This window comes from Balaenoptera borealis (assembly GCF_965194805.1).
Source record: "Balaenoptera borealis genome assembly, contig: HAP1_SCAFFOLD_1297, whole genome shotgun sequence".
Taxonomy (NCBI): Eukaryota; Metazoa; Chordata; class Mammalia; order Artiodactyla; family Balaenopteridae; genus Balaenoptera; species Balaenoptera borealis.
This window is the reverse complement of record NW_028122922.1, coordinates 74,263-90,565: the sequence shown is the minus strand read 5'-3', so window position 1 is coordinate 90,565 and position 16,303 is coordinate 74,263. Positions and strand designations below refer to the sequence as shown.

The 16,303-nt window shown below is 47.0% G+C and overlaps 1 protein-coding gene across 1 annotated transcript in view; it reads left to right on the top strand.

Moving 5' to 3' along the window:
* The window catches only part of LOC309621572 (uncharacterized protein), a gene marked incomplete at its 5' end in the record, with an annotated part of 164,993 nt that overhangs the window by 79,392 nt on the left and 69,298 nt on the right, over nucleotides 1-16,303 (top strand). The window contains one exon of the mRNA XM_082408991.1: nucleotides 9,359-9,496. Coding sequence (XP_082265117.1) covers nucleotides 9,359-9,496 — 138 coding nt within the window. The remainder of the gene's footprint in view (nucleotides 1-9,358; nucleotides 9,497-16,303) is intronic.

Sequence of the window (16,303 nt, the reverse complement as noted above, 5' to 3'; positions counted from 1 at the left end):
AGTTTTGCTGATCTTTCTGGATGCAGCTTTCTGAGGTTTGCCTTGAGAGTGCTTGGCCGTGTTCACAGGAGCCCTGTCACTGACTGCAGCGTGGCATATAACCACTTCTCCCCCTAACAGGCACTCTGGATTCTTTGGCTGGATTTTGGCCTTGGGAGCGCCACTGATAGGCTCAGAGGCTTTCTGTTTGTTCTTCCTGGGTTGATCAGAGGGAACCTTTATGACACTTGGCTTTTCCTGCACCTGATTCACCTTAATGGCTCTGGTGTCTTTAGCTTTGATCACGTTGGGACCTTGGGATTGATCAAGATCTTTCAAAGGATTAAAGAGCTGGGGAAGGTGAATATCCTCCGCCAGTGTAGTAATGTCTGCAAGACCACTGCTAGGTTCAATCCCATTTTCAAGTGTCCCTAGGTCCTGACGACTCCGGCTGTTCTCTCCCAGATCAGCATTTTCAGAACCAGGCTGCTCCTCTTGGCTGAGGGGATCGGTGCAGGCCAGCGGCTGGTGAATATCAGGGATTCCTAAAGGGAGTAGTGGAGGATCTTGGTTCTCTGTTGGGATCTGGTAGGCATCCAGAGGCTTTGAAAGCTTGGTTTTGATATCATCCACGTGCTTACTCTCTATTTGTCCCTGGCTTGGAGCTGGAGGCAGGGCCAGGAGACGCCTGGCACTCTGGACTGGAGCTGTCACTGAAATGTCCCCAAGTTCAGATGGTGGGTTACTCTCAAGTATGTGGCTGTTTCTGCTACTGCAGGACTTGGGGAGTTCTTGACTTTGTGTCACACAAAACGTCTGGCTTGGAGGTTGCAATCCCAGGGAATTTTTCATCACCAGGGGGGAGGTCTCCATCCCTACAAAGGGATCAAGGGAGAAGTCAGTCCCTGGTAAGTGAGATGCTCCCCCTAAACACCAACACAGCAGTCGTGTACCTTTCAAGGGGTTCAGGGGCAAGATGGGCAAGGCATTTCTACTAACTCTTCTTAAGGATCACGGACAGTGCCCTATGCTACGAGGTAAGCGGTGACTGTTGTAATTCTTACTGGTGAGCCTTTCCTGTCGCTGATTCTCGGCTCGCTTTGTATTTCATAGGACTGTTATAAGTCCAATACAAAATGAGTCTTATTTTTAAAAACCTGAAATGTTTTACAAAGCCTAGCATTCTCATATAGGGTCCTTTCCATTCTCCCCACTTTCCCGAGAGGCCAAGAACACGTCACACCATGAACTAGGAGAGGGGGTAGAGCCCTTGCTGATGAAATACATCAACAAAGACAGAGTCTTAGCCTGCTTGCTCTCTGGACAGGATCTCGGACCACAAGGTCTTCAATCCTGGTATAAATGAAGGAAGTGAGGACAGTTCAACTGGCACTCTCATAACAAGAGTTCTGAAACACCTTCCGAAGAGACTATAGCAGTAGATGAGGGAAGGGAGTGCTACAGTGTGGCAGTACAGGGGGAACGATCGGCTACAGCAGTGAAAAGTGTGGTACCGATTGGTGTGCTCTCGGGGTTCTTGTACATGTAGCATAGATGACCTCTACAGTGGCCCTCCCACCTTCCCACCTGCATTAGGTGTTCTTTTTTTTGTAATTTATGTTTATGTATTTATTTACTGTTTGAACTTATTTATTCTACGTATTTATTTTTTTGGCTGCACTGGGTCTCTCATTGCTGTGCACGGGCTTTCTCTAGTTGGCGGCTAGCGGGGGCTACTCTTGGTTGCGGTGTGCGGGCTTCTCATCGCGGTGGCTTCTCTTTGTTGCGGAGCATGGGCTGTAGGCACGTGGGCTTCGGTAGTTGAGGCTCACGGGCTCTAGAATGCAGGCTCCGTCGTTGTGGCACATGCGCTTAGTTGCTGCACGGCATGTGGGATCTTCGCAGACCAGGGCTCGAACCCGTGTCCCCCGCATTGCATTGGCAGGCGGATTCTTAACCACGGCGCCACCAGGGAAGCCCTAGGTGTTCTCATAGAGAGTCTAAAAACAGAGGGCACTGAGCGAAGGTAGTGGTTATTAAAGGCTCAGGATCTAAATTCTACCTGCCTCTACACCCCTTCCCAGCTGTCGATTTGACCCCATTTTTGAGTGCCGACCTCATTCTTCAACTTTCTCTGGCGTTTGTTATACTCACCTTGAAAACTTGTTTCTGTGATGCGTTGAGCAGACACAGGGTGGCAGACTGCAGAGGTGGAAGCTGGTGGTCGGATATTTGTGGGCTGAATCTCCTTCAGTCCCATTCCCATTTCTGGTTGCCCAGAGGCCCGACTTCCTGTGTATGACGCCGAGCCGTAGGATTGCGGGCAGGAGCCAAGTTCTCCATACAGTAAAGACCCCAGTGTGCCTTGGTGATAGTAATATACCTGGCTTCCTTCCTGGCAGGGAAGTGGCAGGCGGCTCTGCCCCTGATTTGGAATCTGAGATGGTGTTCCCTGAGCAAGGCTGGCAGAAAGCGATGGATGTAGAGGGACCATGTTCTTGGCGTCTGAAGTTTTATCATACTGGGCTGCCAGAAACATGGAGGAGGCAGCTGTGTGGCGGTCAGTGAGTGCCAGAGTAAAGTCTCCGAGTGAAGAAGAATTCTTTTCAGTGCTTGCTGTGATGTCCCACTCAAGAACACCTGGATAGGAAGCAGCTGAAGTGGAGATCTGGCTGTGGTCAGTAACTCCAGATAACATAGTCGTGCTAGAATGTTGGTAAAGGTAGGCACTACCCATGAGTGTCTGGAAAGGGGTACCAGTAGCCGATGCCGAACTGACGGCAGGGGCAGAGACTCTGGAGAAGTTGCAGACACTTCGTGTTAGGGAAGTTGCATTGCTCACCACAGGAGGAGAATGCTGCAGAGAATTTAGAGTTCCAAGTAGAGATGGATGTTGGAAATTTTCTGTAAGAACAAGAGGGTCATGAAAAACTCAGGGAGGTTGAGAAATTCTCACTACGTTTGAGGAACGGCATCATCTGAAGGTTCTTGCTATCAGGACACCTCTACTATCACTACTTCCTGAGAAACCCAAAATCAGACAGTTGATGATGGCTGTAAGGACTGAGCAGTTTTCCACTCTTCTCTATTAACTGCCTGTGCTCCCATCTTGGGCACAGACGGGCAGAAGAGCCAAGTGGTGTGGTTCAGAGATTGTTCTCTAGGCTGGAAGCAACCTTCTCCCTGCCCTGTCTTTCCCTTCAGCCTGCACTCGTATTGACTTCTATGCTATTTCCTAGACTGGAAGCATTTTAGAACTAGGAGGCCCTTAGAGAACTTCGATGTTCTCAGTCTCATTTCGTGAGTAAGGAAACTGAGGCTCAGAGAGGTCGGGTTGACTTGTTCAAGTTCTCTCATTATGTTAGTATCATTACCAGGTTTCAGAACCTAAGTATCCTGACTTCCTTGCCAGGACTCCACTCTGAGCATGATACTGCCAGAAAGCAGGAGAAATAGAACTTATAATATAGGCATTTTTTTTGTCCATTAGAAAACAGTACGGCTATTACCATTGTCGTCTTCGGTGTCTCCCTTTGCTTGTGCAGTTCCCACGCTATTACCTAGAGGTGACGTACAGCTCAGTCCAACTGGTGAATTGAAAGAGTCATTTTTGCCCTCTTCAAGCCCGGTTTCTCATCCTACCTCAAAATGATTACCCGAAAGTGGATTTCTTAAGTGCTTTTGGAAAGGGAAAAGTTATCTGATTACTTCAGATTCCTCACCTATAAAGTGGTTATAACACCACCACCAATAATAATAGCAGTAATAATTAATAGATGAATAAGCTGATCTATTGCGTATGATTTATATGGAGGAAGATACAATAAGTTCTAGAAAGACAAAGAAAAATCATGACAAGCATATTACGTTAACGAAAAAGAAATCCATAGATATTAATGAAAACTGGGGTATGTGGCAAGTATCGAAGCCTAATGAATTTACTAACAAATGGCATTCTGTACCATCCATGCAATATTATGAAAGTGAATTTTGCCCACTCTATTTTAGTGAATACTATTAACCAGAAAACACGATGGAGGTGATAGAGGTGAATGAATTCCTAGCCAATGCATACAGACAGAGAAGGTATGTCAGTAAAAAATGCATAACAAGCAACAGAATGCAATAAATGTGCATGTATAGGTAGCCACAACACATATAGACAAGTATTTCAATGAAAACCGGTACGAAGCAGACAGCAAAATAATAAGTGTAAAAGAGTTTCATTATTGTGCTCCTTCATATTTTTACCCAGCAAGTAAGAGGTATTAAGCCTAGGAGAAATATATATTTCAATGAATATAGCTTATATAATAAGCAGAAAGGAAGCTTAAAATGTATCAGGAAGGTTTTTGGATTTATCCTAGAACTTAGATTAGAATCATCTTCAGCATCCAAGAAGATGGCATCCCAAAACCTCAAAAAACCATCATGCCTAGAATCCAATTAAAAAAGATTTTCGAATGTAAGAAAATCCACAGGACTCCACAATATGGTTTTCGATAAACGTGGATGTTTGTTTGTTTTGTTTCTTTGGCCGCGCCGCGTGGCCCTGGCCGTGAAAGCACCGAGTCCTAAGCACTGGACCGCCAGGGAATTCCCTAAGTGGGGGGAATTAGAGATGTGGGGCTTGACTTTTTCTTCTTCTTCTTCTTCTTCGGTAGCTAAGATCTACAAGCGAACGATGGCTGTTGATCAATGTGCTCTCTGTGTTAGGAAGGAAATAACTGTAAAAATGAAAAGCAGCCTTGCCTTAGAACCTACATATCACACCAAGGAAAATAGTCCTTCTGATTCAATTTAGAAGATATCACTTAAAATGTTGAATTGGTGAAATGTCTACCTAGTTTAAAAATTAGAAAGAATAAAACACTGAAAAGCAGCCCCCTAGATAACCACTGTGGTTGCTTGTTTATAGGAGGCATCATTTCTAAAACGTATTTCTAAAATGTTTATATTCAAAACTGTCAAGTGGCCAACTGTATTCAGAGAGGCAATAAAAGAAAGAAAACGGAGTATGACTTTTCTGATAAGCTGCCTTTCCCGGTGATCCCCTGTTCTGGCCTTACTTTCCTTCTTAAGTCTGTTAATGTAAGGGTTTGCTACCATCAACTTGGTTTTGCCCTGCTCTGAGCAGGTTTCCCTCTGTGCTGTTTCTGCTTTAATTGAAAATCTTTGGTTCCCATCAGCATTCCATTGCAAACTCCGTTTTTCTTGAGAGCTCCTCTATGCTTTCCCTCTTCATTCTTACATTTTCTCCCATCTCTTGGTGCCTGTTGGCCTGTGCTAATGAAAACCATCCTAAACTTCCTTACGCTCGACTCTGTGCCTCCCTGTAGAGCCCAGTACTCTCCATCCTCTCTCCCTATTCTCTCTTTTCAACTAGTCGAAATCCTAGTGGAGGGAGACCATTAGAGATGAAACATCTTGGTATATATTGCTAGTTTTCTATGTCCCCTGGCTTTTCTATGTTTCTGTTGAAACACTCTTGAGAAGTGTCTGATTTCGTTTTCTACATGGGTACCCTTTAAGGCTCAATACTGGAAAAGAAGGGGATCAGAGTGATCAACCCAATGTGGTATCCTAACGTAACAGTTAAGGAAAGCAACAGGCTTTGTGAGACAGCCAGTGATTTGTCCAAAGTCACACAGATAGTAAACGTCAAAGTCAAAACTGAAATTAGGTCTCCAGACGTGTAGTTCAATACTTTCCCTCATTATTCCATGCTATTTTGAATCTCCTACTCAATTTAGGGGCAAAAGAAATCGAACGCAAAACTTTCCAAAGTTTCTTTTCTTACCTGACATGGTCAGAGAAGAGGAAGCATCCACTGCAGGTACAAGGGATGAGGAGACAACACTAGAGGATGTCTGAGTGGCTGCAGCTGAACGGCGCACGTGTCCAGTACAGAGGTCACTGGTTACTGGTCCAAACAGCTCCACGGAAACCCCAAGGCTCTACCAAGTGGTAGTAGGTTTGGGAGGAGAGTGATGTCACAAAGCAGGCAGTTGAAAGGTATGAGAGAGCCAATAGGGAGGTCCGATCCCCAACAGGAAGGCGGGCTTGGGTGAAGAGAGTGTAGGAGAGCTAAAACAACACCTGAGTTTCTGAGCTTTGGGGAGGAGGAAATCCTAGAAGACAGATTTACCTCCCCCAGGCTCTTCCATTAGGGAAATCATTGCCACATTTCTTACAGACGTTCATTAATACACTGAACTAAGAGTTACTTATATTCTACAGAGTATTCTATTTTATGTATCATATACTTAGAGCTATATAGATCTTATTTAATTAATAATCCTTAGGAAGGAAAGAGCCATCTAGTTTGAACTATTACAGTTGTTCTGAAATCAGATGTGTCTAATGAGTGAACTGATAGCAGCTTTTAAGGAGCCAAAGTAGGGATTAAGAAGCTCTCTTTGTAACTTGGTTCAAGAGTAGGGTGAAGTTTCTTGAGTGTACCTTGTGGAGAATGTTGTGGTCCAAGGCTCTTCTCTTTCAGTTTCTTCTCCTTGACTCCTACCTTCCTTGGGCTGGGCTAGGCTGGGGGCCAGGTTGGACTTGCGACTTAACATTTCTCTTCCGCTTTCTCTTTTTTTTTTTTCTTCCATTATGGGCATTGCTTCGAGGACAAGCCTTGATCTTGCATTGGACGTTACTTCCTGTCAACTTCCAGCAGCAGGAGTCTTCTTTTCAGTGCTTGATGCTTCACGAAATAGACTCTGCCCGTTGGCAGCAAATACCAGAGAGCTAGGAGACAGAGCTGGTTGCAGACCTTTCCTCTTCCAGCCTTTGGTTGCAATTGTTTGGCCCATAATTTGCTAGCTCTAGTTCCTTGGGCCACACAGGTATCCTGCCATCTCCAGCTCTTGTTATATGTGAGAGACATTCTGAACACTGTCCCTTTTTCTTTGCACAGAAGTATATACAGTGTGGCAGTTACTGTAATCTCCTCCGCCTTGCAAACAGCCACTCTAGAATCTTGGACCTCTAGGACTCTCTGTCTTGCATGCTTGGGGGCAAGGCCAAGCAAAATGAAGAGGAGAATAATTAGAGAAAGAGGAGGACGTTGGTGGAGAATTGGGAGCAGGTAAGGTGAAAGGGCACAGGAGAAAAGAGATGCATGTAGACTTTTTGGTTTCTGTGGGAAACAGGTTGACACACTTGGGCCTCATTTGGTATTAACAGAACAGAGAGTTAAAGATCTAAGTAGCTAGATAGTGTGCAGCAACTGCCATGAAGTCTGTACACTGAAGAGAAGAGTCTCACATCTAGTTTTCATTTTGTTTTATGTCATAGTACCTTATTTATAGCATTCACTGGTGTGTTTGTAGAATACAGATGTTTTCAAATGCTCTGGTTTTGTCTACATGGTTATCTCCTTGTCCTGTTTGTAAGGAATCCAACATTGTAAGACATATTGCATGTTTTTCTCTTGACGATTGTTGACCTTGAAGCGTCATGAACTAACTTGAGCTGTTGGATTCTGTGGAGAAACGTTCAAAAGGGTCTGTGAAAAAGGCACTGTGGTGAGTCGCATTATGCACCCGAGCGTAAGGAGCAAGATATCTGCCACCAGCCCAGCTTGGCCTGGATTGCCTCTGTTTTAGTTCCCCTGGTTAGTGCTTTTCTCCCTAACCACTCTTGTGACTGTGATAATGTGAGTAAGGGCGGAGTTGCTAATGATCTATGTGTGAGGTAAGCTGGTTTGAGGGAGGAAATCTATGGACCTAGTCATTTTCCTTGGTGGTAAGCTTTCAGGGGTGCAGAGATGGATCTTCCTGGGGCCTTTTCTGGTCCCAGGAAGATATCGCATAGATGGGACCTCCCAAGACACACATTGAATCTTTAGGCCTGTTTTTCCTATTATGAGGTACGAACGAGTTTCTTCACTGATGGGGATGATGCTTATCTGAGAAGAAATTGTGAAAGGTGGTGTAGTGTAGAGGTGTGGCTTAAGCTTTTAAGTTTTCCTCCAGGTTTTTCCCCTAAGCTTCCTACTTCGGACGGCCTACTTACATGATACTAGTAGGTGATGTCCGGCTAACAGCTTCCTAAATATACCTGCAAGCCAGATCAGTGTCTCTTTTCTCTGTATTCCCATGGAAATCAAGAGTCCCGCCGAATTTTCCATCGAAACAGTTGATTTGTGTTGTCTCTAGGAATTCTAAAGGGCGTACCGTTGCTTCCTAACCGGTGTCATTTGGGAGATCCGCCTCTGTACGTTCAAATGATTAATTTTGAGACTTTGCTCATGTGTGCAGTAAACCCTTGAATTCCCTAAGACCTTCCTTTCCTCCATCTCCTACCCCATTAAGCCCGCTTCAGTTCATCTCCTGAATTTCTTTGGAATCTGTCAGCCAGCTCTTCCTCAACTTCCTAATACTGAACTTGCCTGTCTGTTGCGATTAGGTCCTAACTGGTGTCCATATATCTTGTTTCCTTCCAATCCACTCTTCACACAAGAAACCTTCAAAGCAAGTTGGAACGTTGCTCATAAACATCGCTCACAAGCATTGTTTTGAGAATAGAAAACACACTGTTGGCCTTTAAGACTCTGCGTGGTCTAGAATCCTCTCTGCTTCTCTAGCCCCATCTTGTGCCACTTTTGCCCTCACTTTCTATGCTTCAGATACACTGAATTAACCTTAGTTCTCACTCATCTGACAGAAGTCAGTTCAGATACTATTTTTCACTGTGATTCCTAGCATTAAGGAATTTGATTATCAGGTTTTGTATGAGGACTATTTCATCAGGGGTACAGAAGTTCTGGCCATCTCTGGTTTTGGATATCCCTTATTTGTTGAGACCTTTGCGTTGTTTGGTTGCCTTTTGTCTGTTTTCCAGATGGGAAAACAGGAACAAGGGAAGTATAGGTTATTACTAGGTGGGGTTGAACAAGTGGAGCAGCAAACTGCAAAGCAGAAAGAAGAGGGACGTACTATAGAGGGATATGACTTCCATTCTCAAGGCGCCTGCATCCTGTGCAGGGAGACAGCCTAACATAAAATGTGCCTAACAACAAATATATTGACTTCTTACTAAAAATCTCCAGTTCATAGAACCGAGGGGTTTGTACCTTCTCCTTTAAAAGTGATAGTCCTGGGACTTCCCCGGTGGTCCCGTGGTGAAGACTCTGCGCTTCCAATGCAGCAGGCGTGGGTTCAATCCCTGGTTGGGGAGCTAAGATCCCACATGCTGCGCAGCCAAAGAAATTTTTTTCGAACGTTATACTCCTGTATTGTTGGCTTTAGTGGTTTAGATTTTGTTGTACTGTTAAGAAGATTTCAGTTTATTTACCGGGAACAAACAACACATAATGTAAAAATAGTTTCCCAGAAACGATTTCCATCATTCTCTTCCTCCCTTTCTCCCGCAGACTGGTGTTTCACCTTGACAAGTTCTCTGTCATTCCATAGGAAAGCTGTCTGGCTTGGAGGTTGCAATCCCAGGGAATTTTTCATCAGCGGGGAAGTCTCCATCACTACAGAGGAATCAAGGGAGAAGTCAGTCCCTGGTAAGTGAGATGCTCCCCCTAAACACCAACACAGCAGTCGTGTACCTTTCAAGGGGTTCAGGGGCAAGATGGGCAAGGCATTTCTACTAACTCTTCTTAAGGATCACGGACAGTGCCCTATGCTACGAGGTAAGCGGTGACTGCTGTAGTTCTTACTGGTGATCCTTTCCTGTCACTGATTCTCGGCTTTCTTTGTATTTCATAGGACTGTTGTCAGTCCAATACAAAATGAGTCTTATTTTTAAAAACCTGAAATGTTTTACAGAGCCTAGCATTCTCATATAGGGTCCTTTCCATTCTCCCCACTTTCCCGAGAGGCCAAGAACACTTCACACCATGAACTAGGAGAGGGGGTAGAGCCCTTTCTGATGAAATACATCAACAAAGACAGAGCCTTAGCCTGCTTGCTCTCTGGACAGGATCTCGGACCACAAGGTCTTCAATCCTGGTATAAATGAAGGAAGTGAGGACAGTTCAACTGGCACTCTCATAACAAGAGTTCGGAAACACCTTCCGAAGAGACTATAGCAGTAGATGAGGGAAGGGAGTGCTACAGTGTGGCAGTACAGGGGGAACGATCGGCTACAGCAGTGAAAAGTGTGGTACCGATTGGTGTGCTCTCGGGGTTCTTGTACATGTAGCATAGATGACCTCTACGGTGGCCCTCCCACCTTCCCACCTGCATTAGGTGTTCTTTTTTTTTGTAATTTATGTTTATGTATTTATTTACTGTTTGAACTTATTTATTCTACGTATTTATGTTTTTGGCTGCACTGGGTCTCTCATTGCTGTGCACGGGCTTTCTCTAGTTGGCGGCTAGCGGGGGCTACTCTCGGTTGCGGTGTGCGGGCATCTCATCGCGGTGGCTTCTCTTGTTGCGGAGCATGGGCTGTAGGCACGTGGGCTTCGGTAGTTGAGGCTCACGGGCTCTAGAATGCAGGCTCCGTCGTCGTGGCACATGCGCTTAGTTGCTGCACGGCATGTGGGATCTTCGCAGACCAGGGCTCGAACCCGTGTCCCCTGCATTGGCAGGCGCCACCAGGGAAGCCCTAGGTGTTCTCATATAGAGTCTAAAAACAGAGAGCACTGAGAGAAGGTAGTGGTTATTAAAGGCTCAGGATCTAAATTCTACCTGTCTCTACACCCCTTCCCAGCTGTCGATTTGACCCCATTTTTGAATGCTGACCTCATTGTTCAACTTTTCTCTGCCGTCTGTATACTCACCTTGAAAACTTGTTTCTGTGATGCGTTGAGCAGACACAGGGTGGCAGACTGCAGAGGTGGAAGCTGGTGGTCGGATATTTGTGGGCTGAATCTCCTTCAGTCCCATTCCCATTTCTGGTTGCCCAGAGGCCCTACTTCCTGTGTGTGACGCCGAGCCGTAGGATTGCGGGCAGGAGCCAAGTTCTCCATACAGTAAAGACCCCAGTGTGCCTTGGTTACAGTAATATACCTGGCTTCCTTCCTGGCAGGGAAGTGACAGGCGGCTATGCCCCTGCTTTGTTCGTGGGCCTCCTGATCCAGCAGTTCCCTTGGCTCTGCCCCTGTCGTCAGCTGCCCCTAGGATAACTCTGAGCCCTAGCCACTTCTCTGGTAGATTTCCCTATTCCCCCACTACAGTCACACCTGAATAAGGCAACTCAGACCTTTCAGAGATGTGTCCTGAACCTCTTGTTTTCTGAAATACCTATCTGGTGGTTGTGAGACTTAAGGCCAGCGTCCCCGAGAGACTTTTTCTGTTTCTCCTAGTAAACCTAGACTCATCTTCTGTCACCTTCAACTCTACTCCAATTGTGTTCTTTCAACCCAGACCTCTGACCCTGCTTTTTACTTCTGCCATTTCATCCTCGCTCCTGCTTCCTTTCCTAAATCCATACGTCTCTTTTGGCCTTCCTAGCCCTGGGCCAAGTTCCTTCCTCTTTGCTCAGTTTTTACCCCTTTCCTTCATTCTCCCATCCAACTTTCAGTCCTTCCTTTCTCACGCCCCAGTTAGCAGCATCTGAAAATTCGAAAGGTTTGTTACTCGTCTATTAATTGTATTCCATTTACTTATTCAGTTCTATACCTGTCTTACCTGTGTATGGAAGAACAGCTGGTAGCCAAGGTGGCACCAAGAATCCTAGCAGCTCTCACTTGACGTATCCGTAGTAGTCGGCAATTTCCATTTCGTTTTCCCTCTCGGTGAAAAATTGCAGCTTGCCCGAAGAGGTGTATCTGGCAGCATTCTCCCGTTGTTGTTGAGCCCGCCTCTTCATGGCCTCTCGCTCTGGCCTCTGCTCTTGTTCGATGGGCTTTGACATGACTGGCTCAGGCACGTTGGGTTCCCTCCATGGAACTCGTTGCTTGCTGAAGTCTTGGAGTAGAAAGTGGGTTTGGAGCTTGGGTGGGGACTGGCGCTTATTCACAGCAGGGGGAACAGGCTCCCGCTGGAGAGGAGCGCCAGATGAAGTTTTGGAGGGTGCAGGCCTAGGAGCAGCAGACTGAGGGACACGAGGCTGGGTATGGTTGGGCCAAGCCGGTTGGGTTGGGTTGGTCACAGTTGGCTGAGCTGGTTTGGCGGGGCCTGGCAAAGAGGCAGGAGCTGGCTGGGATGAATTGGCTGCAGCAGGTTGAGCTGAGTCAGTAGAACCAGGCTGGGCACGGTAAGCCCCAGCAGGCCGATGTGAGGCCAGAGACTGTGGCCTCCGAGGAGCGGGTCGAGCTTGAGGCTTGTCCCAGGCAGAAAAAGGCAGAGGTATCAACTTGACCTTCCCAGGAGGAGGCCGCTCATACTGGGCTGGAGACGGACACTCTGTTTCAGCACTGCTGTCTGGTTTCTGGGCTTGGACTTGCGTTTTCTCAGGACCCTTCCCCTCACGTGGGGTATGCCGCCATGGCTGGATAGCTGGGGGTGGCTGGGGGTCTTTGGGGTTGCTTGACTTTCCCAAGAGCCGACAGGAAGAGAGCCCAGTTTTCGTCTCATTCTTCTTCCCCAGCGCATGAAGAACCTTCACAGACTCCAGCATGCGCACGCCAAGGGAGGTTCGAGGCTTTTGAAAGCTCTGTTGGAGAAGCTCAGTTTGGTGTTCCTTTCGCTTCGTGTGGGGGATTGCTGGCTTCTCTTCTGCCTTGACTTTGTTCCCTGACTGCTTGTTCTCCTCAGCCTTGTTTCTCCCTCTGGTCCTTTTGGTCTTTTCCTGCCCGTGGCTCTTAGTTTTGCTGATCTTTCTGGATGCAGCTTTCTGAGGTTTGCCTTGAGAGTGCTTGGCCGTGTTCACAGGAGCCCTGTCACTGACTGCAGCGTGGCATGTAACCACTTCTCCCCCTAACAGGCACTCTGGATTCTTTGGCTGGATTTTGGCCTTGGGAGCGCCACTGATAGGCTCAGAGGCTTTCTGTTTGTTCTTCCTGGGTTGATCAGAGGGAACCTTTATGACACTTGGCTTTTCCTGCACCTGATTCACCTTAATGGCTCTGGTGTCTTTAGCTTTGATCACGTTGGGACCTTGGGATTGATCAAGATCTTTCAAAGGATTAAAGAGCTGGGGAAGGTGAATATCCTCCGCCAGTGTAGTAATGTCTGCAAGACCACTGCTAGGTTCAATCCCATTTTCAAGTGTCCCTAGGTCCTGACGACTCCGGCTGTTCTCTCCCAGATCAGCATTTTCAGAACCAGGCTGCTCCTCTTGGCTGAGGGGATCGGTGCAGGCCAGCGGCTGGTGAATATCAGGGATTCCTAAAGGGAGTAGTGGAGGATCTTGGTTCTCTGTTGGGATCTGGTAGGCATCCAGAGGCTTTGAAAGCTTGGTTTTGATATCATCCACGTGCTTACTCTCTATTTGTCCCTGGCTTGGAGCTGGAGGCAGGGCCAGGAGACGCCTGGCACTCTGGACTGGAGCTGTCACTGAAATGTCCCCAAGTTCAGATGGTGGGTTACTCTCAAGTATGTGGCTGTTTCTGCTACTGCAGGACTTGGGGAGTTCTTGACTTTGTGTCACACAAAACGTCTGGCTTGGAGGTTGCAATCCCAGGGAATTTTTCATCACCAGGGGGGAGGTCTCCATCCCTACAAAGGGATCAAGGGAGAAGTCAGTCCCTGGTAAGTGAGATGCTCCCCCTAAACACCAACACAGCAGTCGTGTACCTTTCAAGGGGTTCAGGGGCAAGATGGGCAAGGCATTTCTACTAACTCTTCTTAAGGATCATGGACAGTGCCCTATGCTACGAGGTAAGCGGTGACTGTTGTAATTCTTACTGGTGAGCCTTTCCTGTCGCTGATTCTCGGCTCGCTTTGTATTTCATAGGACTGTTATAAGTCCAATACAAAATGAGTCTTATTTTTAAAAACCTGAAATGTTTTACAAAGCCTAGCATTCTCATATAGGGTCCTTTCCATTCTCCCCACTTTCCCGAGAGGCCAAGAACACGTCACACCATGAACTAGGAGAGGGGGTAGAGCCCTTGCTGATGAAATACATCAACAAAGACAGAGTCTTAGCCTGCTTGCTCTCTGGACAGGATCTCGGACCACAAGGTCTTCAATCCTGGTATAAATGAAGGAAGTGAGGACAGTTCAACTGGCACTCACATAACAAGAGTTCTGAAACACCTTCCGAAGAGACTATAGCAGTAGATGAGGGAAGGGAGTGCTACAGTGTGGCAGTACAGGGGGAACGATCGGCTACAGCAGTGAAAAGTGTGGTACCGATTGGTGTGCTCTCGGCGTTCTTGTACATGTAGCATAGATGACCTCTACAGTGGCCCTCCCACCTTCCCACCTGCATTAGGTGTTCTTTTTTTTGTAATTTATGTTTATGTATTTATTTACTGTTTGAACTTATTTATTCTACGTATTTATTTTTTTGGCTGCACTGGGTCTCTCATTGCTGTGCACGGGCTTTCTCTAGTTGGCGGCTAGCGGGGGCTACTCTCGGTTGCGGTGTGCGGGCTTCTCATCGCGGTGGCTTCTCTTGTTGCGGAGCATGGGCTGTAGGCACGTGGGCTTCGGTAGTTGAGGCTCACGGGCTCTAGAATGCAGGCTCCGTCGTTGTGGCACATGCGCTTAGTTGCTGCACGGCATGTGGGATCTTCGCAGACCAGGGCTCGAACCCGTGTCCCCCGCATTGCATTGGCAGGCGGATTCTTAACCACGGCGCCACCAGGGAAGCCCTAGGTGTTCTCATATAGAGTCTAAAAACAGAGGGCACTGAGCGAAGGTAGTGGTTATTAAAGGCTCAGGATCTAAATTCTACCTGCCTCTACACCCCTTCCCAGCTGTCGATTTGACCCCATTTTTGAATGCCGACCTCATTCTTCAACTTTCTCTGGCGTTTGTTATACTCACCTTGAAAACTTGTTTCTGTGATGCGTTGAGCAGACACAGGGTGGCAGACTGCAGAGGTGGAAGCTGGTGGTCGGATATTTGTGGGCTGAATCTCCTTCAGTCCCATTCCCATTTCTGGTTGCCCAGAGGCCCGACTTCCTGTGTATGACGCCGAGCCGTAGGATTGCGGGCAGGAGCCAAGTTCTCCATACAGTAAAGACCCCAGTGTGCCTTGGTTATAGTAATATACCTGGCTTCCGTCCTGGCAGGGAAGTGACAGGCGGCTCTGCCCCTGATTTGGAATCTGAGATGGTGTTCCCTGAGCAAGGCTGGCAGAAAGCGATGGATGTAGAGGGACCATGTTCTTGGCGTCTGAAGTTTTATCATACTGGGCTGCCAGAAACATGGAGGAGGCAGCTGTGTGGCGGTCAGTGAGTGCCAGAGTAAAGTCTCCGAGTGAAGAAGAATTCTTTTCAGTGCTTGCTGTGATGTCCCACTCAAGAACACCTGGATAGGAAGCAGCTGAAGTGGAGATCTGGCTGTGGTCAGTAACTCCAGATAACATAGTCGTGCTAGAATGTTGGTAAAGGTAGGCACTACCCATGAGTGTCTGGAAAGGGGTACCAGTAGCCGATGCCGAACTGACGGCAGGGGCAGAGACTCTGGAGAAGTTGCAGACACTTCGTGTTAGGGAAGTTGCATTGCTCACCACAGGAGGAGAATGCTGCAGAGAATTTAGAGTTCCAAGTAGAGATGGATGTTGGAAATTTTCTGTAAGAACAAGAGGGTCATGAAAAACTCAGGGAGGTTGAGAAATTCTCACTACGTTTGAGGAACGGCATCATCTGAAGGTTCTTGCTATCAGGACACCTCTACTATCACTACTTCCTGAGAAACCCAAAATCAGACAGTTGATGATGGCTGTAAGGACTGAGCAGTTTTCCACTCTTCTCTATTAACTGCCTGTGCTCCCATCTTGGGCACAGACGGGCAGAAGAGCCAAGTGGTGTGGTTCAGAGATTGTTCTCTAGGCTGGAAGCAACCTTCTCCCTGCCCTGTCTTTCCCTTCAGCCTGCACTCGTATTGACTTCTATGCTATTTCCTAGACTGGAAGCATTTTAGAACTAGGAGGCCCTTAGAGAACTTCGATGTTCTCAGTCTCATTTCGTGAGTAAGGAAACTGAGGCTCAGAGAGGTCGGGTTGACTTGTTCAAGTTCTCTCATTATGTTAGTATCATTACCAGGTTTCAGAACCTAAGTATCCTGACTTCCTTGCCAGGACTCCACTCTGAGCATGATACTGCCAGAAAGCAGGAGAAATAGAACTTATAATATAGGCATTTTTTTTGTCCATTAGAAAACAGTACGGCTATTACCATTGTCGTCTTCGGTGTCTCCCTTTGCTTGTGCAGTTCCCACGCTATTACCTAGAGGTGACGTACAGCTCAGTCCAACTGGTGAATTGAAAGAGTCATTTTTGCCCTCTTCAAGCCCGGTTTCTCATC